Here is a 26,031-nt window from a genome sequence, read left to right as displayed (position 1 = left end):
GAAGGGAAGGGCTTTGGGTGAGGCCCAGTAGCTCATGTCTGGCCCAGCACAGTTCCAGTGGTGACGGCCACAGGGTGCCTGTATCACCACACCCACAGTTCCAGCTGGCCCAGCAAAGAGAGAGAGAGAGAGAGAGAGAGGAGAGACTCCATTTGTTTAGAAGAAATTAAGGGAAAAGAACAAGAATCTCTGCTTGGTAATCCAGAGAATTCTTTCAGATTTTATGTAAGACCACCAAGGCAGTACCTCTACAAAAACCACAGCGATATTGGGCTTGGGGCCCAAGTCCCTTCAAACACTTGGAAAGCCTTCCCAAGAAGGACAGGCACAAACAAGCCCAGACTATGAAGACTACAACAAATACCTAACTCTTCAATGCCCAAACACCAATGAACATCTACAAGTAACAACACCACCACAAAAACATGATCTCACCAAATGAACTAAATAAGGCACGGGGTCAATTCTTGAGAAACAGAGAAATATGACCTTTCAAACAGAGAATTCAAAATAGCTGTTTTGAGGCAACCCAAAGAAATTCAAGATAACACAAAGAAGGAATTCAGAATGCTGTCAGAAAAATTTAACAAAGAGATAGAAATAATTAAAAAGACTCAAGCAGAAATTCCACAGCTGAAAAATACAACTGAATGCTGAAGAATGTATCAGAGTCCTTTAAAAGCAGAATTGATCAAGCAGATGAAAGAATTAGTGAGCTTGAAGACAGGCTATTTGACAAAACACAGTCAGAAGAGACAAAAGAAAAAAGAATAAAAAACAATGAAGCACACCTACAAGATGGAAAACAGCCTCAAAAGGGAAAATCTGAGAGTTATTGGCCTTAAAGAGGAAGTAGAGAAAGAGATAGGGGTAGAAAGTTTATTGAAAGGGATAATATCAGAGAACTCCCCAAACCTAGCAAAGATATCAAGATTCAGGTAAAAGAAGGTTATAGATCACCAAGCAGATTTAACCTAAAAAGACTACCTCAAGGTAATTAATAATCAAACTCTCAAATGTCAAAGATTAAAACATGATCCTAAAAGCAGTGAAAGAAAAGAAACAAATAACATACCATGGAGCGGAAATACATCTGGCAGCAGACTTCACAGTGGAAACCATACAGGCCAGCAGAGAGTGGCATGACATATTTAAAGTGCTGAAGGAAAAAAACTTTTACCCTAGAATGGTATATCCAGCAAAAATAGGCTTTAAGCATGAAGGAGAAATAGACTTTCCTAGACAAACAAAAGTTAATGGATTCCATCAACACCAGACCTGTCCTACAAAAAATGCTAAAGGGAGTCATTCAATCAGAAAAATAAAAAGAATGTTACTGAGCAAGAAGAAACCAACTGAAGGTACAAAACTCACTGGAAATAGTAGGTACACAGAAAAACACAGGCTAATATAGCACTGTAATGGTGGTGTGTAAACTTCTCTTGAATTAAGTGGAAAGATTAAATGAAAAACCAATAAAAAATAATAACCACAACTTTACAAGACATAGACAGTATAAAAAGACAAAGAAAAACAACAAAAAGTTTAAAAATGGGGAAATGAAGTTAAGGCATAGAGTTTTTATCAGTTTTCTTTTTACATGTTTTTTGGTTTATGCAATCAGCATTAAGCTGTCATCAGTTTAAAATAATGGGATATAAGATAGTATTTGCAAGCCTCATGGTAACCTCAAACCAAAAAAACATACAACAGATACATAACAAATAAAAAGCAAGAAATCAAAGCATACTACTAGATAAAAATCACCTTCACTAAATGAAAAACTGGAATGGAGGAAAGAAGGAAGAGAAGACCACAAAACAACCAGAAAACAAATAACAAAATGGCAGGAATAAGTCTCTATTTATCAATAATAACATTGAATGTAAATGGACTAACCTCTCCAATCAAAAGACATAGAGTGGCTGAATGAATGCAAAAACAAGTTCCAATGATCTTTGCCGATAAGAAACACACTTCACCTATATACACATAGACTGAAAATAAAGGGATAAAAAAAGATATTCCATGCCAATGGAAACCAAAAAAGAGCAAGAATAGCTATACTTATATCAGACAAAACAGATTTCCAAACAAAAACTGTAAGATGAGACAAAGGTCATTATATTATAACAAAGGGGTCAATTCAGTGAGAGGATACAATGATTGTAAATATATATGCACTAAAGCACCCAGATAAATAAAGAAAACATTACTGGAGCTAAAGAGAGAGATAGACCCTACTACAATAATTGCTGGAGACTTCAATACCTCCACTTTCAGCAGGACTGGGACTGGTTAGTCAGTGGGTGCAGCCCATGGAGGGCAAGCAGAAGCAGGGTGGGGTGTTGCCTCACCCAGGAAGAGCAAAGGGTCAGGGAACTCCCTCCCCTAGCCAAGGGAAGCCATGAGGGACTATGCCTTGTGGGAGAGAGCTATCCAGACAAGATACTATGCTTTTCCCACGGTCTGTGAAACCTGCAGACCAGGAGATTCCCTCGGACGCCTACACCACCAAGGCCCTGGGTTTCAAGCACAAAACTGGGCAGCCATTTGGGGAGACAACGAGCTAGCTGCAGGAATTTTTTTCATACCCCAGTGGCACCTGGAACGCCAGTGAGACAGAACTGTTCACTCCCCTGGAAAGGAGGCTGAAGCCAGGGAGCCAAGTGGTCTAGTTCAGTGGATTCCACCCCCACAGAGCCCATGAAGCTAAAATCCACTGGCTTGAAATTCTTGCTGCCAGCACAGCAGTCTGATATCGACCTGGGATGCTTGAGCTTGGTGGGGAGAGGGGTGTCCACCATTACTGAGGCTTGAGTAGGTGGTTTTCCCCTCACAGTGTAAACAAAGCTGCTAGGAAGTTCAAACTGGGTGAAAGCTGCTATCGCCAGACTGCCTCTCTAGATTCCTCCTCTCTGGGCAAGGCATCTCTGAAAGAAAGGCAGCAGCCCCAGTCAGGGACTTATAGATAAAACTCCCTGGGTCAGAGCACCTGGGGGAAGGGGTGGCTGTGGGTGCAGCTTCAGCAGACTTAAACATTCCTGCCTCCTGGCTCAGAAGAGAGCAACGGATCTCCCAGCACAGCACTCGAGCTCTACTAAGGGATAGACTGCCTCCTCAAGTGGGTCCCTGACCCCCATGCCTCGTGATTGAGAGACACCTCCCAGCAGGGGTCGACAGACACCTCATACAGGATAGCTCCAGCTGGCATCTAGTGGGTGCCCCTCTGGGACAAAGCTTCCAGAGGAAGGAGCAGGCAGCAATCTTTGCTGTTCTGCAGCCTTCACTGGTGATACCCAGGCAAACAGGGTCTGGAGTGGACCTCCAGCAAACCCGCAGCAGAGGGATCTGACTGTTAGAAGGAAAACTAACAAACAGAAAGAAATAGCATCAAAACCAACAAAAAGGATGTCCACACAAAAACTCCATCTGAAGGTCACCAACATCAAAGACCAAAGGTAGATAAATCCACAAAGATCAGGAAAAACCAGTGCAAAAGGGCAGAAAATTCCGAAAACCAGAACACCTCTTCTCCAAAGGATCACAACTCCTCGCCAGCAAGTGAACAAAACTGGATGGAGAATGAGTTTGACAAATTGACAGAGGTAGGCTTCAGAAGGTGGGTAATAACAAACTCCTCCAAGCTAAAGGAGCATATTCTAACCTAATGCAAGGAAGCTAAGAACCTTGAAAAAAGGTTAGAGGAATTGCTAACTGGATTAACCAGTTTAGAGAAGAACATAAATGACCTGATGGAGCTGAAAAACACAGCACAAGAACTTGGTGAAGCATAGACAGTATCAAGAATCAAACCAATCAAGCAAAAGAGGATATCAGAGATTGAAGATCAGTTTAATGAAATAAAGCGTGAAGACAAGATTAGAGAAAAAAGAATGAAAAGGAAATGAACAAAGCCTCCAAGAAATATGGGACTATGTGAAAAGACCAAACCTACGTTTGATTGGTGTACCTAAAAGTGACAGGGAAGATGCAACCAAGTTGGAAAACACTTTTCAGGACATTATGCAGAACTTCCCCAACCTAGCAAGACAGGCCAACATTCAAATTTAGGAAATACTGAGAACACCACAATGATACTCCTTGAGAAGAGCAACCCCAAGGCACATAATTGTCAGATTCACCAAGGTTGAAATAAAGGAAAAAATGCTAAGGACAGCCAGAGAGAAAGGTCAGGTTACTCACAAAGGGAACCCCATCAGACTAACAGTAGATCTCTCTGTGGAAACCCTACAAGACAGAAGAGAGTGGGGGCTAATATTCAGCATGCTTAAAGAAAATAATTTTCAACCCAGAATTTCATATCCAATCAAACTAAGCTTCATAAATGAAGGATACATAAAATCCTTTATAGACAAGCAAATGGTGAGAGATTTTGTCACCAACAGGCCTGCCTTACAAGGAGGAAACATTAAATATGGAAAGGAAAAATCAGTACCAGCCACTGAAAAAACATACCAAATTGTAAAGACCATCAACACCATAAAGAAACTGCATCAATTAATGGGCAAAATAACCAGCTAGCATCATAATGACAGGATCAAATTCACACATAACAATATTAACCTTAAATGTAAATGGGCTAAATGCCCCAATTAAAAGACACAGACTGGCAAATTGGATAAAGAGTCAAGACCCATCGGTGTGCTGTATTCAGGAGACAAATCTCATGTGCAAAGACACACATAGGCTCAAAATAAAGGGATAGAGGAATATTTACCTAGCAAATGAAATCAAAAAAAGGAAGGGTTGCAATCCTAGTCTCTGGTAAAACAGACTAAACCAACAAAGATCAAAAAAGACAAAGAAGGGCATTGCATAATGGTAAAGGGATCAATGCAAAAAAAGAGCTAACACTTCTAAATATACATGCACCCAATACAGGAGCACCCGGATTCATAAAGCAAGTTCTTAGAGATCTACAAAGAGACTTAGACTCCCACACTGTAATAGTGGGAGACTTTAACACCCCACTGTCAATATTAGACAGATCAACGAGACAGAAAATTAATAAGGATATTTAGGACTTGAACTCAGCTCTGGACCAAGCAGACCTAATAGACATCTACAGAACGCTGCACCCCAAATCAACAGAATCTACATTCTTCTCAGCACCACATCACACTTATTCCAAAATTGACCACATAATTGGAAGTAAAACACTCCTCAGCAAATGCAAAAGAACAGAAATCATAACAGTCTCTCAGACTACATGGAAACTGAACAACCTGCTCCTGAAAGACTACTGGGTAAATAACAAAATTAAGGCAGAAATAAATAAGTTCTTTGAAACCAATGAGAACAAAGACACAATGTACCAGAATCTCTGGGGCACAGTTAAGCAGTGTTTAGAGGGAAATTTATAGCACTAAATGCTATAGGGAAAGATCTAAAATCAACACCCTAACCTCACAATTAAAAGAACTAGAGATGCAAGAGCAAACAAATTCAAAAGCTAGCAGAAGACAAGAAATAACTAAGATCAGAGAAGAACTGAAGGAGATAGAGACACGAAAAACTCTTCAAAAAATCAATGAATCTAGGAGCTGGTTTCTAAAAAAAGATCAACAAAATAGATAGACCACTAGCCAGACTAATAAAGAAGAAAAGAGAGAAGAATCAAATAGACACAATAAAAAATGGTAAATGGGATATCATCACCGATCCCACAGAAATACAAACTACCATCAGAGAATACTATAAACACCTCTACACAAATAAACTAGAAAATCTAGAAGAAATTGATAAATTCCTGGACACATACACCCTCCCAAGACTAAACTAGGAAGAAGTCAAATCCCTGAATAGATCAATAACGAGTTCTGAAATTGAGGCAGTTATTAATAGCCTACCAACTAAAAAAAGCCCAGGACCAGATGAATTCACAGCCGAATTCTACCAGAGGTACAAAGAGGAGCTGGTACCATTCCTTCTGAAACTATTCCAAACAATAGAAAAAGAGGGACTCCTCCTTAACTCATTTTATGAGGCCAGCATCATCCTGATACCAAAACCTGGCAGAGACACAAGAATAAAAGAAAATTTCAGGCCAATATCCTTGATGAATATTGATGCAAAAATACTCAAAAAAATACTTGCAAACTGAATCCAGCAGCACATCAAAAAGCTTATCCACCATGATTAAGTCAGCTTCATCCCTAGGATGCAAGACTGGTTCAACATACACAAATCAATCAATGTAATCCATGACATAAACAGAACCAATGACAAAAACCACATGATTATCTCAATAGAGACAGAAAAAGCCTTCAATAAAATTCAACAGCCCTTCATGCTAAAAACTCTCAGTCAACTAGATATTGATGGAATGTATCTCAAAATAATAAGAGCTATTTATGACAAACCCACAGCCAATATCATACTGAATGAGTAAAAGCTGGAAGTATTTCCTTTGAAAACCGGCACAAAACAAGGATGCCCTCTCTCACCACTTCTATTCAACATAGTATTAGAAGTTCTGACCAGGGAAATCAGGCAAGAGAAAGAAATAAAGCATAATCAAATAGGAAGAGAGGAAGTCAAATTGTCTCTGTTTGCAGATGACATGATTGTATATTTAGAAAACCCCATCATCTCAGCCCCAAATCTCCTTAAGCTGATAAGCAGCTTCAGCAAAGTCTCAGGATACAAAATCACTGTGCAAAAATCACAAACTTTCCTATACACCAATAATAGACAAACAGCCAAATCATGAGTTAACTCCCATTCACAACTGCTACAAAGAGAATAAAATACCTAGGAATACAACTTACAAGGGATGTGAAAGACCTCTTCAAGGAGAACTACAAACCACTGCTCAAGGAAATAAGAGACAACACAAACAAATGGAAAAACATTCCATGCTCATGGATTGGAAGAATCAATATCATGAAAATGGCCATACTGCCCCAAGTAATTTATAGATTCAATGCTATCCCCATTCAAGCTATCATTGACTTTCTTCACAGAATTAGAAAAAACTACTTTAAATTTCATATGGAAACAAAAAAGAGCCCTATGGCCTAGACAATCCTAAGCCAAAAGAACAAAGCTGGAGGCATCACGCTACCTGACTTCAAACTATACTATAAGGCTACAGTAACCAAAACAGCATGGTACTGGTACCAAAACAGATATATATATGTGTGTGTGTATATATATATATATATATGTGTGTATACACATATATATATACACACACACACATATATATATACATATATGTATGTATATATATATATATAAGTGGAACAGAACAGAGGCCTCAGAAATAACACCATACATCTACAACCAGCTGATCTTTGACAAACCTGACAAAAACAAGCAATGGGGAAAAGATTCCCTATTTAATAAATGGTGTTGGGAAAACTGGCTAGCCATATGCAGAAATCTGAAACCAGACCCCTTCCTTACACCTTATACAAAAATTAACTCAAGATGGATTACAGACTTAAATGTTAGACCTGAAACCATAAAAGTCCTAGAAGAAAGCCTAGGCAATACCATTCAGGACATAGGCATGGGCAAAGACTTCATGACTAAAACACCAAAAGCAATGCCAACAAAAGCCAAAATTGACAAATGGGATCTAATTAAACTAAAGAGCTCTGCACAGCAAAAGAAACTATCATCAGAGTGAACAGGCAACCTACAGGACAGGAGAAAATTTTTGCAATCTATCCATCTGACAAAGGGCTAATATCCAGAATCTACAAGAAACTTAAACAAATTCACAAGAAGAAAACAGATAACCCCATCAAATTTGTGGGCAAAGGCTATGAACAGAGACTTCTCAAAGGAAGACATTTATGCAGCCAACACACATATGAAAAAAAGCTCATATGGTCATTAGAGAAATGCAAATCAAAACCACAATGAGATACCATCTCATGCCAGTTAGAATGGTGATCATTAAAAAGCCAGGAAACAACAGATGCTGGAGAGGATGTGGAGAAACAGGAAAGCTTTTACACTGTTGGTTGGAGTATAAATTAGTTCAACTACTGTGAAAGATAGTGTGGCAATTCCTCAAGGATCTAGAACCAGAAATATCATTTGACCCAGCAATCTCATTACTGGGTGTATATCCAAAAGATTATAAATCAGTCTACTATAAAGACACATGCACGCATATGTTTATTGCAGCACTATTCACAATAGCAAAGACTTGGAACCAACCCAAATGCCCATCAATGATAGAATGGATAAAGAAAATGTGGCACATATACACCATGGAATAGTATGCAGCCATAAAAAAAGATGAGTCCATGTTCTTTGCAGGGACATGGATGAAGCTGGAAACCATCATTCTTAGCAAACTAACACAGGAACAGAAAACAAAACACTGCATGTTCTCACTCAAAAGTGGGAGCTGAACAATGAGAACACATGGACACAGGGAGGGGAACATCACACACCAGGGCCTGTGGGGGTTGGGGGGCTAGGGGAGGGCTAGCATTAGGAGAAATACCTAATGCAGATGACAGGTTGATGGGCGCAAACCACTATGGCACGTGTATACCTATGTAACAAACCTGCACATTCTGCACATGTATCCCAGAACTTAAAGTATAATTTTAAAAAAATTAAAAAAAGAAAACTGCAGGCCAATATCTCTGATAAATATTGATACAAAAATCCTCAACAAAATACTCACAAACTGAATTCAACAATACATTAAAAAGATGACTCATTATGACCAAGTGGGATTTATCTCAGGGATGCAAGGATGATTCAACACACACAAATCAATCACTGTGATATATCATATCAACAGAATGAAGGTCAAAAACCATATTATCATTTCAATTAATGCTGAAAAGGCATTTGATAAAGTTCAACACCCCTTCTTGATAAAAAAAAATACCCTCAAAAACTGGATATAAAAGGAATATACCTTTTCATAATAAAAGCCATATATGATAGACCCACAGCTAGTATCATTCTGAATGGGAAAATACTGAAAGCTTTTCCTATTAGATCTGGAACACGACAAGGATGCCCACTTTCTCCACTGTTATTCAACATAGTACTGAAAATCTTAACTAGAGCAATCAGACAACAGAAAAAAAATAAAGGGCATCCAAATTGGAAAGGAAGAAGCTAAATTATCCTTGTTTGCAGATGACATGAAGTTATAGCTGGTAAAACCTAAAGATTCCACCAACAAAACAAAACCTATTAGAACTGGTAAACAAATTCAGTTAAGTTGTAGTATACAAAATCAACATACAAAAATCAGTAGCATTTCAATATGCCAATAATGAACAATTGGAAAAAGAAATTTAAAAAGCAATCCCATTTACAATAGCCACACATAAAATAAACTAGGAATTAACCAAATAAGTAAAAGATCTCTATAATAAAAACTATAAAACACTGATGAAAGAAATTGAAGAGGACACCAAAAAATGGAAAGGTATTCCATGTTCATGAATTGGAAGAATCAATATTTTTAAGATGTCCATACTGCCCAAAGTAATCTACAGATTCAATACAATCTGTATCAAAATACCAGTAATATTCTTCACAGAAATAGAAAAAAGCAATCCTAAAATTTATGTGGAACCACAGAAGACCCAGAATAGCCAAAGCTATCCTGAGCAAAGAGAACAAAACTGGAGGAATCACATTACCTGATTTCAAATTATACTGCAAAGCTACAGTAACCAAAACAGCATGGTACCAGCATAAAAACAGACACACAGACAAAAGTAACAGAATAGAGAACCCAGAAATAAATCCACACACCTACAGTGAACTCATTTTCGACAAAGTTGCCAAGAACAGACATTGAGGAAAAGACACTCTTCAATAAATTGTGCTGGGGAAACTGGATATCCATATGTAGAATAATGAAACTTGATCCCTATCTCTTGCCTTGTACAAAAATCAATTCAAAATAGATTAAAGACTTAAATCTAAAACCTCAAACTATGAAACTACTACAAGAAAATATTGGGGAACCTCTCCAGGACATTGGTCTGGGCAAAGATTTCTTCAGTAATACCTCACAAGCACAGCCAGCCAAAGCAAAAATGAACAAATGGGATTGCATCAAGTTAAAAAGTTTCTACACAGCAAAGGAAACAATCAACAAAGTGAAGAAACAACCCAGAAAATAGGAGAAAATATTTGCAAACTACCTATCTCATGAGAGATGAATAACTAGAATGTACAAGGTGCTCAAACAACTCTATAGGAAAAAAAATCAAGTAATCCAATTAAAAACGGGCAAAAGATTTGAACAGATATTTTTCAAAATGAGACAAGGAAATGGTAAACAGGCATATAAAAAAGTGCTCAACATTATTGATCATCAAAGAAATGCAAATCCAAACTACAATCTTACCCCAGTTAAAACGGCTTATATCCAAAAGAATGCTGGCGAGGATGTGGAAAAAGGAGAACCCTCATACACTATACATGGGAAGGTAAATTAATACAACCATTATGGAAAACAGTTTGGAGGTTCCTCAAAAAAGTAAAAATAAAACTACCACTGGATTTAGCAATCCCACTACTGGGTATATATCCAGAAGAAAAGAAATCAGTGTATCAAAGAGGTATCTGCACTCCCATGTTTGTTGCAACACTGTTCACAATAGCCAAGATTTGGAAGTGACCTAAGTGTCCATCAACAGATGAATGCATAAAGAAAATGTGGTACATATACACAATGGAGTACTATTCAGCCATACAAAAAATAATGAGATTCTGTCATTTGCAACAGCATGGATGGAACTGGAGGCCATTAGGTTAAGTGAAATAAGCCAGGCACAGAAAGACAAACATCACATGTTCTCACTTATCTGTGGGATCTAAATATCACAAAATTGAATTCATGGAGACAGGCAATGGAAGGACGGTTATTTGAGGCTGGGAGGGGAATAGGAGATCAGGCGGAGGTAGGGAAGGGAGCATAGTTAATGAGTACAAAAGAATAGTTACAAAGAATGAATAAGACCTAGTATTTGCTAGCACAACAGGGAAACTATAGTAAATAATAATTTAATTGTATAATTTAAAATAAATAAAGAGTATCATTGGATTGTTTGTAACACACAGGATAAATGTTTGCAAGGATGGATATCCAATTTTCCGTGATGTGATTAGTATGCATTGCAGCCTGTACCAAAATATGTCATGCACCCCATGAATATATACACTTACTATGTACCTACAAAATTAAAATAATAAATAAATAAATTGCCTCAGCAAGAACTCCAATAATAAATGAAGCCTATAATCTAATTTTATATAGACTTCAATTTTAATAAATATGTTAACAAAAATTTGAGCCCTAAAAATATGTTATCAATAGGTGACCACACAGGACAAATAAAAAGACACCATTGAATCAAAATCAGAAATATTAGTGGTTACAAAACAAATCAGTTTCAAACTACTCCCAGTAATTAAGATTTGAATATATAAATAAAATGTTTAATCATAAGGAAAACAGTAGTATCATTTATACACAGATCCTCCTCACTTTGCACTATAGTATAGGACCATAAAAATAACTGTGCAAGCTGAAATTGTACAACGCAATCTTAATAACCAATGGGAAAATTTACAATTGTTCCATGACCTTTAAATATTTTTGTTAAAATGTTAAAAACTCTCTTACTGTTGGTTATAGTTGCACGGGGAAATAAAAAAATTATACTAGTATTAATTTAGCACAGTATAATTGAAAACATTGGAAATTAAAGCATCATTTATTTGAAAAAAATTATCAAAATTAGTTTGAAAGTGTTTGCCTTCTTGTTGTTGTCTAAATTATCACACTAAGCAAGCATATTTCCTATGCCTTGGCAAATTGTCATACTCGCTTCTAAGTATGGATCAATTCCCAACATTTTATCCTTTGCACTTTCAATGTCATGAAATATTTCCAAGAATTCTTCTAATGTGAAGTTTTTTTTTTTTGCAAGTGTCACTTCCTCTGGAACATCGTTGTCCTATTCATCACTACTACTTTACTCATTTATGTCTAAAAGTTCACTTGCAATAAATTTCCCTGGCTGCATATGTAGAATCTTAAATGTCAGCAGTGTCTCATGTCCAGCTATTTGTTTTAAAATTCCTATGTTATCACTACTCCTTTATTTGCTGTTCTTTCATCTTTGTTAGCTAATACTTCTCTTGATTATTCATCTGTGTAAAATATCACATGGGTTTATCACTGCAAAACAAGGAAGCAACGCAACTTTACTGTCTGTACATGATTGAAGAATCACCAACAGACTGAATGAAATGACTTGTTTGGTAATTGGTCACGATGCACTCCATTACTTATGTAGTGATTTGTGGACTAAAGGGCCAGTAGCAAAGTCTGTACTTTATGTAGTTAATCATACTTAATATACTGTGGCAAATGAAATATGAATTGTGTTGTTCAGGAACTGACGCTATGTAATTAAATTGTGGTAACCAAAATATATGTATATTGGAACCAGACAAAGTAAGGACTGCCTGCATATTTATATAATGTTGAGAATTATTCTCAATGCCCTTATGTTATTAACTTTATATATCAATGGTTTGCTCCTTTTAAAAGTTTCCTCTTCTCCCATTAAATGGGAAGAACTTATATTCATGGAGATAAAGACTTTTCCAACATATGAGAAACTATTCTACATAGCACAAGGCAGCTTCTGTATAATCACCCCCACTCTCTATCATAAGCCTCCTTTCACAAACTTTTAGGTTTCAGAAAGGTAGAAGCATATCTCTCTCGAACTCATAAAAATGCTAAAGAAATTCTGGAGACTAAAGGATTTGCCTCTGGCACTCCCTTTCTTACAATCCTGTAGTACCTCTCTACTACATAATAATATACTCTACATGCTTTAACATGGCCTATAAATCCCTTTATAATTTAGTCCTTCAATACTCCTCAAGCTTTATCTCTTGACACCTCCTCCCTCACACTTCACGATTCATGAACAAAGAAGTGCTTCTTACCTCTCAGCCTTTGCTTATGCATTATCTATGTGTAGATAGCATAGTTGTCCACTAGGTGCAGTATCATTAGGATAACTTCTGTTCATCCTCAAGAATCATCTTAGATGTCACCTCTTTCCCTGATTCCTGTATCCATCCACCTCTCACCTCCAGGAAGTTTATGTGAACCTCCACTATGTACTATAATAATCCTTTCATATCTTCATAATCACACTTGCCATAGCATAATTTATTTATGTAATATATAAATATAATAATTTGTATATATTTATATAAATATATAACATATATTTATATATACTGTAATAATTTATATATTTACATAATACATAAATACAATTTACATATTTATATAATATATAATAATTAATTTATTATAATACTTTAATGATTTACTTTTGTATAGGTTACATATCCCTTGCCTGAAATGCTTGGGACCAGAGTGTTTTGGATTTTGAAATTTTTCAGATTTTGGAACATTTGCATTATACCACTTGAGCCTCCCAAATCTGAAAATCTGAAATCTTAAATGCTCCCAATGAGCCTTTCCTTTGAGCATCATGTGGACGTTCAAAATAATTCGGATTTTGGAGCACTTCGGATTTCAAATTTTTAGATTTAGGATGCTCAGTCTGAATTTTAAAGACAGTAAACTGGCCGGGCACGGTGGCTCACGCCTGTAATCCCAGCACTTTGGGAGGCCGAGGCGGGCGAATCATGAGGTCAGGAAATCGAGACCATTCTGGCTAACACGGTGAAACCCCGTCTCTATTAAAAATACAAAAAAATTAGCCAGGGGTGGTGGCGGGCGCCTGTAGTCCCAGCTCCTCGGGAGGCTGAGGCAGGAGAATGGCGTGAACTCGGAAGGCGGAGCTTGCAGTGAGCCGAGACTGCACCACTGCACTCCAGCCTCGGCGACAGAGCCAGGCTCCGTCTCAAAAAATAAATAAATAAATAAATAAATAAATAAATAAATAACCTACTTGAAGGCAGGAACTATATATATCATATATATAGTTGATATATATATATCAACTCTGTATCATATATGTATATCATTTACATAATAGTGGTTTGCTGAACAAATTTCAGGACAAAAAGATGTGACTAAAACAACTGCAGAATTTTAGGGTTAGTTACAGAATTTATCTGAGGAAGAAAACTGCTCTTTTGTTTGAGGCAACTTTCCTGGATCTTTTGCCTCTGTCTAGTCTTGGGAAGCTGAGGCAAAGGTGGACTAACAATCGCGCATAATCATGTAAAAGGCAACATCACTGAGTGATGAGTAACAGGTTAACTAGTTCTACTTAGCTAACCTGAAATAAAATGATGGGTGGTTGGAGCCAGAGGATCAGTGAAAATAAGACAGCAGAGAGGAGGTGGTGCTTTGAGAAGCAAGCCAAGGTGAAGGGGCACAGTAAACTGAATTTAAGAGCAACATTTTCATTCATTTACTCATAATATGTGCTTGTTACATGCCAGACACTGAACTGCAATACCACAGTGAATGAAATGTAGTCCTTACATTATACTTAAGCAACTTATACCATATTTCCTAAATCCATATATTTTCCCTTAGCCACTGTTACTGCATTGTTGTCTAAAAGCCAACATTAAATTTTCTTTCTCTGCAGTGTAATATCCTTATTCTACAAATTAGGTAACTACAACTCTCTCGTAAAGTTTGTCAAATATTACAGGACTCATGTCACCAATGCACTGAGGAATACAACAAAGGCCTATAACCATGGTTTGACCAAAATAACCAGAGAAAACTATGGCAAAATTGAGAAATAGTGATAAAATAGGATGGTATAGTTATCAAAAAAAGAATCCCTAAGCAAGAATTGAGAACAAGATGAAAATCAACAACCAAAATAATGTAAGCACTTCTTGGGGTAAGTTCATAAACTTCCTAATGTTCTAAGAATAGAGATTTTAATTATTTTTCTAAAAAACATTAAATAAAAGAATAATCCCAGATAGCTGGAGAACTTTGGGAGACTTAAATTATAGGATGAATACGACACAAACCTCTCTATTCTGCCCACCTTCTCACTTAGAACATACTTCCCTCAGGCATACAACAGACTCATGCCAATGTTAGTCCCAAATTTCTCACAATATTGACTTGCTAATCTCTTTAAGTAGTACTTGGCTTTTTCCTTGGTCCCATCGATCCCTAGTATCTCTCAACTAGCTCTCACACAGAAAAACAGTATGATAGATGAATTCTTGAAATGATGCTAAATCACAGATAACAGCTTATTCTAAGAACACAGAAATATTTTAAAAGACTTCTGGAAACTGAAATATTTTTAGCCAAACGAATTTGTCATTAATGTTGGAATTTCAATCATATGAGCCAGACTGAGGGAAATATCTTTGGACACAGGGAAGTTTTCAAAGTCCCCAAAACTACGCCACTTTGGCAACCACTGGCTTGCCTGTTGGGGAGTTCAGCACTGTGATACCTTGTTCTCAGCTTCCCCTACCATTAGTGGGAATGGCAGATTGCAGAGATGGTAACAGTGGTGGCAGCACAACCCCCAAGCAGCAGCATTTGTATTAGACTCAGTACTGCACTTGAATTGGGAAGCAACTCAAAGTAAAACACACCTCTGCAGATTTTTATAGGAATAATAAGCCAGTGAGAGATGATCTATAGAGCTGGCTATAGAACAGTAGAATTCTCCATTATCTTTCTTCAGGCACTGATTTTTATGCCAACTCTGATTTTTTTGTCATTGTGCTTATCCATATTCAGTATTAATATAGCTCCTTAGTACTATCCTTGCTTTAAAAAGTTTATGAAGAGCTGCATACTTTTGGGGTGACTGATAAGTCACAGTGCATTCCACTTGATGCTTTTGGTTCTTTATTCCTGTCCAACTTTATACAGATACTTACTGTGTACCTCCTATGCAATGAAAAGATTCCTTTAAAAAAATAATTGAACAAATTCTCTCAAAATAAAAATTCACACTGATTTATAATTCTCACTAAACTGAGAGGATTTTTCAATATTCAGGAAAATATTGCCATATATTATTTATAAAAATTTGTTTTAAAATGTGTGCATCATATTTCACAACTGCTCTGAGTTGTGGTAAGAGGTGCTTAACTACTTCAATATGGCTTATCTTCTTGAACTTAGAAAAACCGTTTCAATTAGATTGCTAATGTTCTTATAATTATAAATAAAAGGCTTCCCATTCTAATATAGCAACTGATTGGCTATATCAAATAATTTAAAAATCCATCTTGATTCCAAACGCAGAATTAGGACTCTTGTCTTCCATTCAACCAAGCATGCACTCTGGATCAAACTTACCTGTTTTTTGGCAAAAATTCAGACACTCAGTAAGAACTAAAAATATACTTCAGTTCCTAGTAAAATAAGAGTTACATGAAGGTAGCTAAGTTAAGGCAAAATAACCAGTCAATCTAGGGAAAACATATTGCTTGTTAAAAATGTTAATACTGGTTTCAAAAAATGGGAATGGATGGATAAAAGGGGAAAAAGAAAGAAGCAAACCAAAAAATCTATTAAAGACTGAAGAGAATACTGCTGCTAATTTGCTTGCCTTCTCTATCTCAATTTCACTTTCAGTTTTCAAGACTTTTTTTTTTAACATTAATCTTCTCTTTATTTACCTCAACAGTTTTTATGAGTTGTTAGTGTATTTCACATAACTTTCTTGCAGACATTTTAGCTTTAAGGATTACTTGAGTTTGGTTTATATTAGAAAAATTTTAATATTTACAGGTACTTTCCAGAGAAAAAGAAAAATGAAGTCACTGTTATCTGTCATCCAAAACTATACTTGTTTCCTTGGCTTTCATGAAAACCAGTATTTTACTTCCTCTTGCAACATGCTAGAGGTACACAGATATACTTAAATACCACTGTCTAACAAATATCGAATTAACATGCTTCTGGCCAGAGTAACAGACCCATAGCCCCAAACCCAGCTCCAAGTTGGCTGACCTATCATGTGCATGCACATGTCCCTGACCTGAGAAACAGCGTGGCAAGCCCACCCCTGACAAAGCCTCACCACCACCACCAGAAACTCTCTCAGCCTAGGCTACTGAGACACTCATAAATGTCACCAGCATGGATTACACCTGAAGAAACTACATGGAGACTATATTACTGTGTTCACCTAGAACAAAAGCCAATATATCCCACCAAAACAACACCCCAAGACTTATTCATATGAATAAGCCTTTCCCTAGGAAACCTACTCCATAAAATTAGAAGAGGTAATTTTTCCACCAGATGTGTAGAAATCATTGTAGGAACACATCAAACATGAAAAAGCAAGGAAACATCAAACCTCCAAAGGAACAGAATAATTCACCAGTAACAGGCATCAATCATAAGGAAATATTGTATATTCATATTAAAGTAAGACATACCATAAGGAGTATGATACAAACTTGTCCCAAGCCTGCGAAGTGGAGAATTAGTTTAGGCTTAAATGGAGCCATTATATCCTTTTCCTAGTTATACTTGTTTTTCAAAAATCTGTATATAGTTTCCATTAATAGAGACACTCTGAAAAGGGGGAAAATATTCCAAGAAATATTACAAAATAATCTCAAATATTTCAACGCTATTCTGAACTACTGTCAAATCACAGTGAACCAGGGATTCTTCCTTTATCAGAAAGTAAGTCACTTTCTAAATACTTTCAACTAAACCTTATCTCAAGAAGATCCTGCAATAGCTCTTAATTGATAATACGCCAAGATCCCTGACTTCTATCAGGTCTATTTCTATCAGCTAATACTAAAAGCCAGATTGAAAGGTTTTTAAAAAATCTTATAAGAGAAACAAGAAATCTGTGAAAGATATTCAATTCATGGCCCAGTATGTTTAAAATAATGCTGTTATATGACTTTACTAGAAAAAAATAATTCAAAATAATGTTACATAGACCAAAAAGAATATATTCTTACTATTTTAAAATACTGATGGGCCATATAACATGTACACGGGTCTCTGAAAGTTAGTAATTCTGCTTTAAACAAGTACAACTTCAAAGTTAAAATGATAATCTGCTCTAATGGTTAAAATCAAAGTATTTTTTGTCTATGAATAATATTTACTCCCAGAGACTGCATGTTATATACTCTTCTATACAAAAACTACTCAACATTTATTTAATGTGTCCTTTTCTGGAGTGCTAATTTCATGAACCACAGATATCATTTAACTACAGAAAGTAATGAGTAGTTTATTCTTCTGTCATGTACAGTGTCACTGCATAGGATGCAATAACTGTATATTTAATATCAACTAAAGTAATTGAGATCATATCCATATTATGAGGTCTTCTTTGATGATATATGTCAGTACAATCTCCTAAGAGATATGAGTAGTCAGATGTATACTCAGTAGCATAAAATAAACAGGTTCATGACTGTATATCAAGATCAATTCTGTCAGAAAAGATCACTGCACTTTCATGTCTCCTTGGGGGGCAACCAACAATCTCAAGGGAATTACCAGATTCTAACTAAGGTCTAGGATGAAGACTAGTCTGAAGGACATTAAAATAATGGTGTGGTCACTCAAGGTAAAATACTCTCATGAGTACCTTTTCATTATTTTACAATTCAGCCCTATAGCAGGGGTTATGAAGGAAAGCAAAAGAGGCCAGCATTATTTCCAAAATCAGATAAATAGCTGACGGTTTACATTTATTAAGGGCTGACAATTTATGTGACACGGTGTTGCAAGGATTATCTCATTCTGTCTTCTCCCAAACTCCCTATGAAGTGGATAGTATTATCTTCACAATTTACAAATGAGGTAACTGAAGCTTAGAAGTTAAGCAACCTGCCCAAAGTTGATGGAACCTACAAAATGGCAGTTGGGGTTTGAACGAAGCAACCAGGGCCTGAATACCACTTGCAACCTAAGTCTCCCAATAGGAAAGGAATATGGAACACTAAGACAACAACACAGCTCATTATTATATGTATTTAGATATCCATATCAAGTCAAATACTGCCCTACAATATTTTGGTGCTTTTAACACCTTAAGAAGAAATTTTTTATTTTCCTCATTCCCTGTAGAAAATCAATAACTTAGTGTTTGGGAAAAAACAAGCTGACCAGGTAGAAAAGAAGTTATACTTCTGTTAATCCAGGAAACTAAAAGATATATTTTATAAAATAATTATTGCAACTGTGTCAGTACTCCTTTCTACCTCACAAAAAGCTTAGTCATATGAACATGACTACTGTTTTTCACTAGCTGTCCCCAATCCTCACGTCACTTCCATCCTACCCTTCAAGCCTCACATCTGTATATACCTCAAGACAGAGATTATTATTTCCCAGTAAAATGAGAACCCCTTAACAAATCCATATGTATTACCTATAAGCAAGTAAACCTCACTTTGGGCATATAAAAGTCATAAAGTGACTTCAAGATCTCAGAAGTAGGTCATTTCCCTAATATAGTTTTAAAAAGGAAAGCTTCAATATTCTATCACTGACTGACTTTCTCTTGCATGTGAATTCTGTGCCCATTATTAATTGAAGGGTCTTCTTTTATTTTTCATAAGATTCTGCCTTTTGTGGGCACCAGTTTCCGGGATGATGATGGCATCCTAATTTTCTTTTGCTGAGAAAAGGAATTTTAAAACATTAGTTTTAGGGTCAACTTCAAAATGAGATCATAGTCACTGAAGACCTCCAAGATCCATATATCATCCAATTATGTTTCAGAACAAGTATCCCTGAAGAAAAAGACAAAAAAAAGAAAAAAAAAAAAAGAAAAGAAAAGAAGTAAAATTCCAACTTACCTTATCACCTTGCATACCAGGGGGGCCCATTAATCCAGAAAGGCCTTGATCACCCTATAAACAAAATACAGACGTTTAATGTCATGAAAGAGAACTGAAAATTAGAATTCTCTTGAAAATTAAAGCTCCTTTTAATTTTGGACATCAGCTCTTATTACAATCATTTCCAATCTTCACAATCTTTGAGCCTGTTTCTGAGGCTTCCTGCCTTTCCTTATCTCTTCCAGGGCTTAATAACTGAACTGTATTTTCCCACCTCCATATCCTTTCTCCGTTTTCTCTGATGTTCTTTTCTGTAATAATGCCCTTGCTGTCAAACTTCGCCTCAGTCCAAGGTCTACCATGTTTTAAAAATTGAAAGTAGGGCTGGGCGCGGTGGCCCACGCCTGTAATCCTAGCACTTTGGGAGGCCGAGACAGGTGGACTGCTTGAGGCCAGGAGTTCAAAACCAGCCTGGCCAACATGGTGAAACCCGTCTCTATTAAAAATACAAAAAACTAGCCGGGCATGGTGTCGGGCACCTGTAATTCCACCTACTCAGGAGGCTGAGGCAGGAAAATCACTTGAACCCGGGAGGCAGAGGTTGCAGTGAGCCAAGATCTCGCCACTGCACTCCAGCCTCGGCAACAAGAGTGAAACTCTCTCTCTGTCTCAGACAAAAAGAAAAAAAATTGAAAGTAGTTTCCCTAAAAAATCTACAAGTGCATTGTGAAATAGCTGTTGAGGTGTCACCCCTACTCCGTTTCTGTGAGCACCTGCAGCCTGGTAGGTCTCCCAGAGAGAATCTCACGGGCTGTGGTGGGACCAGCTAGGTTCACGTGACGCACAGGAGGCACTTCCGCTTCCGGAGCTGAGCTGGTGCCTTCCATCCTGCGTGCCAGCTACACAGAACGTCCCTCACCCCGGAGTAACGAGCGAAAATTGATTGGGAAGTCCATCATGTGCTTGGCTCGAACAGACTTGGCGTTACCGATTAGCGCTACCTTTTTTACATTTATTACTGTGATAGAAGGAAGATAAAACTGCACAAGGAAAGAGGAAACTAGAGGCTGGTCCTCTTCCACTAGCTTTAGTCATGAAGGAATCATTTAATTTCTCCTCAGATTCCTCCTCTGGAAAATGAGGTTGATAATGATGATGGTGATGATGATCATGTCAATGTCATCTCACCTGTCTTATGGGAAAGGAAAAACTTACACCATTTAAAAATGATCTATGCATGCTCTTTTTAAGCTCCCAAAGGGCTTAAAACCTTGTGTATGATCTATTACAGATGTTACTTAGTGGATGTTACATGGTGAAGTACTAAATCCTGCATTTATTTTTCTCTTTCACCATTGACCATACATTTATTGTTAAAAATGGCTAAATGGTTAAAATACAATGGTTTGCCCACCCCCTTCTACTTCCACCAAGTTAATGTCTGTATTTTATTTGTATTCAGATTTATGTGTATAACCAGTTTCCTTTTTCCTCAGTATATTTGAATCCAATTTAAACAGATCATTTTTAAATTTTACCATTTTAGGAATACCTCTATTAATTTTAAAAGTTAGATTTTACTAAAGCTCTATGGCAATATACTATTAAATTTTATATCTTAATATGTTTCTGTTACAGTTTTAACCACAGTTAGTATATAAGTAACTCAAAAAGTGAAAAAAGACTAACATGCTTCCAAGTCTGAATTCCCATATTGAATCACCCTATATTTTGCTCAGAGAAGCCACAGGGAAAGATAAAACCAAGCATTTGATATAAATATGAATGTTTAATCTAGGGGTTTTACTTAAAATAGTCACCAAAATTGAGTGGGCCTCTAATTTCTAAATTTTAAGTTAAGAAATCAAATATATTATGTTTAGATATTTTAAAATATGGCACTTGTGTTTCTCATATTGCAGAATTTTGTCCTTGCAATAATTAAGACAGTAATGAAAATACTATGTTTATAGTAATAATCTATTCCAAGTTATTTAGACTCAGTGAACTCAGTTCCACCACAATAATAAAATTACTAAAATTTTAGATTTAAAACATGTTGAGTATGTACTCCCAAAATATGTGTAACTATTGTATATCAGTAAAAAATTTAAAAACAAAATAAAATAATTTTTTGAGGATTTACTCTTTCATATAGTATCTGTAGAGTAATTATGTTTTTTTAAGTTTACAATTGTTTCTGTAAGCCAATGAAAAGATCAGATTTCAAACTTTATGATAGTTTCTGTAAGCCAATAAGATCAGATCGATTTTGTAACCACCAAAGTTGTTCAGGGATTTTTAAAGTTTGTGAATGTATACTACATAAAAAAACACATCCCATAATTATATTACATTTATAAAGTGCCTGTCTAAACAAAACTTCCCAGATGTCCTCCTAAGACTCCATTTGTATTTATCCTCACTAGAAAACAGTATCCTTCTCCCAATAAAGTTTTTGTAGTTATCTTTGCTTTAAAACTAGTTTTTACTAAAATATGTATATGTTTGTATTGGCAGTGTTATGATGAAATGAAAGCATACTGGACAAGAAGTCCAAAAATTTGGATATATCATCAACTCTGTCGTTTACTGTCCATGTGATAAGTCAGTTAAAATCTATGAATTCTGTTTTCTCAATGGGAAAACAAGATAATGGTGACCGCTTCTCTCACAGAGAGTACTATGGTACTTAAACATCATAAAGTATGTGAAACTATTCTAAAAATATGTAAATTGGCATTACAATTTATATATTATTGTGTACATATGTATTAACAGCAAAATGTTTGCAGTTAGGACCACATCCTGTTGTAATTTTTACCCCATCCACCCCCTCGTTGGCAGATAGTACAGTGGCAGGCCACAGTAGACCTTTAATAAAAGTAATGTTAAGACTTAAATCAATAAGTGAAACTGGTGATAAAATTTACTTAATTCTTCAAATAGTTCTTCCTTCATTAAAATCCAACAATTAATTCTCATGTTTTTTTCCTGTCTGATACAGTAAAATCTACATTTTAAAATGCTTAAATTATTTTAAAATGCTTGAAATATATTACCATAATTTCATTTCATGGTCAAATAATTACCTTTTCTCCAGGAACAGGTTGACCTGGGGAAAATCCTGGATCTCCTTTGGGGCCCTAAATAAAATAGTTATAAAACAGTTGGTGAAGCATAAGTTGCATATAATGTGTCATATATCTTCAGGTATTTATTACCAGATGTTATATACATTATATGGTGTTAAATAAAATAATTTTACATTGAGATAGGCATTGGTTATTTCATTTTTTAATGTACATTTTTCTTAGCCTTATTTTTAAATGATGAGAAGATTCCTAAAAATTCTCTAGACATAGTTGATTTTTTAATCTAATAAATTTAAAGTTATACTACTATTGAAACATTTTTCTTGAAGGACCTAGGTAGATTTATTATTTTTTCCATTTTTGTGACATATTGAGTTGTTATTCCTATTTTAGCATTGAAAGACTATTACTTTAGTAAAAGAAAACTTCTTATAATAATCCTTAAAATTCTAAGATATCATTCCAAGTTTAAATATTTTCCAAAATATTACAATGCACATGTATTACTTTTATTATTAAGAAAAATGAACATAAAAAAGATACCTCTAATCCACAAAATTCTTTTTATTCTGTTATAAAATAAGATAAGTTTCACAGTGTGGGGATCTTTATCTTTTACATTTCAAGATAAATATGACATTAGGTTTCAGCTAAAGTTTTTGGGTACAATATTAAAATATTTTTATGATGCATAGTAGCAAAGTAACTCTTTTTCAAACAATTTGTCATATCTCAAAATATAGGGGCCACAATGGAGATTCTTTAAAATTCAAATTCTGATTTTATTACCATTCTCAACTAAGAATAAATAATTCTCCTTCCTAGATACTTCTAAATACTATTTTCACTGGGAAATAGTGATGTCTTCTTTACATATTCAGGGATGCTTTTAAATGATACTTAAGCTGACTGATGAAAGATGAAATACCAAAAGAAAAGTCCTGCGTGTCCCCCAGTAAGTATTTTCATTTTACAAATTAGAAATGAACACTCACTGGCAGAGTCCTGTATTCTATAGTCAAAGAAAAATTCTATATTGTGTAAGGAAGGGGGGTCCAGTTTTAATGTTCTGTATATGGCTAGCCAGTCATCCCAGCACCATTTATTGAATAGGGAATCCTTTCCCCATTGCTCGCTTTTGTCAGGTTTTTCGAAGATCAGATAGTTGTAGGTGTGCAGTCTTATTTCTGTGTTCTCTATTCTATTCCATTGGTCTATGTGTCTGTGGATTAAAGACTTAAATGTAAAACCCGAAACTATAAAAACCATGGAAGACAACCTAGGCAATATGATTTAGTACATAGGCACAGGCAAAGATTTCATGATGAAGACACCAAAGGCAATCGCAAAAAAACAAAAATTGACAAATGGGTTCTAATTAAACCAAAGAGGTTCTGCACAGAAAAAGAAACTATCAACAGTGTAAACAAACAACCTACAGAATGGGAGAACATTTTTGCAAACTATGCATCCAACAAAGGTCAAATACCCAGCATGTATAGGAACTTAAACAAATTTACAAGAAAAATACAAACAACCCCATTAAAAAGTGTGCAAGGGATATGAAAAGAAACTTTTCAAAAGAGGACATAAATGCGGCCAACAAGCATATGAAAAAAATCTCAACATTACTGATCATTAGAGAAATGCAATTCAAAACCACAATGAGATACCGTCTCACAACAGACAGAATGGCTATTTTGAAAAAGTCAAAAAATAACAGATGCTGGTGATGTTGCGGAGAAAAAGAAATGCTTATACACTGTTGGTGGGAGTATAAATCAGTTCACCCATTGCGGAAGACAGTGTGGCGATTCCTCAACGACCTAGAGACAGAAATACCATTTGACTCAGCAATCCCATTACTGGGTATATACCCAAAGGAATAGAAATCATTCTGTTATAAAGACAAATGCATGCATATGTTCATTGCAGCACTATACACAATAGAAATGACATGAAATCAACCTATATGCCCATCAATGATAGACTGGATAAAGAAAATGTGGTACTGTATATTCACCATGGAATACTATGCAGCCATAAAAAAGAATGAGATCATGTCCTTTATAGGGACATGGATGGAGCTAGAAATCATTATCCTTAGCATACTCACACAAGAACAGAAAACCAAATACCACATATTCTCACTTATAAGTGAGAGCTAAATGATGAGAACACATGGACACAGAGAGGGGAACAACAGACATAGGGTGGGAGGTGGGAGAGGATCAGGAAAAATAACTAATGGGAACCAGGCTCGATACCTGGGTGATGAAATAATCTGTACAAGAACCCCCTAATGACACAACGTTACATATGTAACAAACTTGCACATGTACCCCTGAACTTCAAATTTTTTTTTTTCTATAAGGAAAGTTTGTCTTCCAGGTTGACCTCTTTTTCATCATAGCCATCACTGTTTGCTCCACTATTAAGGCTACAATTTTAGGTCATTGGTTACAAGGTTATGAAACCTAAGAAATGGCTTTGGTGATATCTTAATATTTAAAAACTTAACTCATCATCAAAAAAGGTAATATACTTAGAATTTATAAGAGTAATTAGAGCTTATCTAGTAAAACATATTTTGCAGATAAAAGAAGCAATAAAGCCCAGAGGAGTTAATTGACTTGCTAAGGATTACTTAGGAAAGTATTGGCAAACAAGGTCCATTTTCTTTCTTGTATCACAATGCCTATTACAAATCTTATCTATTGGTTTTAATATATTTTAATCTTTTATTATAAAAGCTAACTAGTTGATTCAAGGCTATAATTTATAAAGATTTTTAAAATAAGAAATGATAGCCCTTGAAAAGTTTAAGTATAATAAAACCCTTTGTGGCCAATGTTTTTATTATAAATATCATGTTAAAAATTCTTACGTTTAGATCCTATTTGAATTTTCTAACATCTGTCAGCTTTCTTAATATCATCAAATAATTTAATGTTTAATCTCCACTTTAAAAATTGATAGAGTGGGCAAAAGTAATCAATTGAACAATAAAAATTAGATTTTAAAGGGTACTTTTTTCTTCATATGTGTTATACATCTGGGCAACACATTTGACACATATATGTCAAATTTCTCTTTGTTCTACACAAATATGATTGAGTTAATTGATCAACTCATG

General features: G+C 35.7%; 1 protein-coding gene across 3 annotated transcripts in view; it reads right to left on the bottom strand.

Moving 5' to 3' along the window:
- The window catches only part of COL24A1 (collagen type XXIV alpha 1 chain), a 404,401-nt gene that overhangs the window by 316,481 nt on the left and 61,889 nt on the right, over positions 1-26,031 (bottom strand). For all 3 annotated transcript variants that reach the window (XM_003805298.6, XM_034934180.3, XM_055116591.2), the window contains 2 exons: positions 22,893-22,946; positions 19,819-19,872 (listed from right to left, as the gene is read on the bottom strand). In XM_003805298.6, the coding sequence (XP_003805346.4) occupies positions 19,819-19,872; positions 22,893-22,946 (108 nt within the window). The remainder of the gene's footprint in view (positions 1-19,818; positions 19,873-22,892; positions 22,947-26,031) is intronic.

The sequence above is a fragment of the Pan paniscus genome, chromosome 1 (genome assembly GCF_029289425.2).
Source record: "Pan paniscus chromosome 1, NHGRI_mPanPan1-v2.0_pri, whole genome shotgun sequence".
In the NCBI taxonomy this organism is placed as follows: Eukaryota; Metazoa; Chordata; class Mammalia; order Primates; family Hominidae; genus Pan; species Pan paniscus.
Note: the sequence above shows the minus strand (reverse complement) of the source record. Positions and strands in the feature narration are given on the sequence as shown.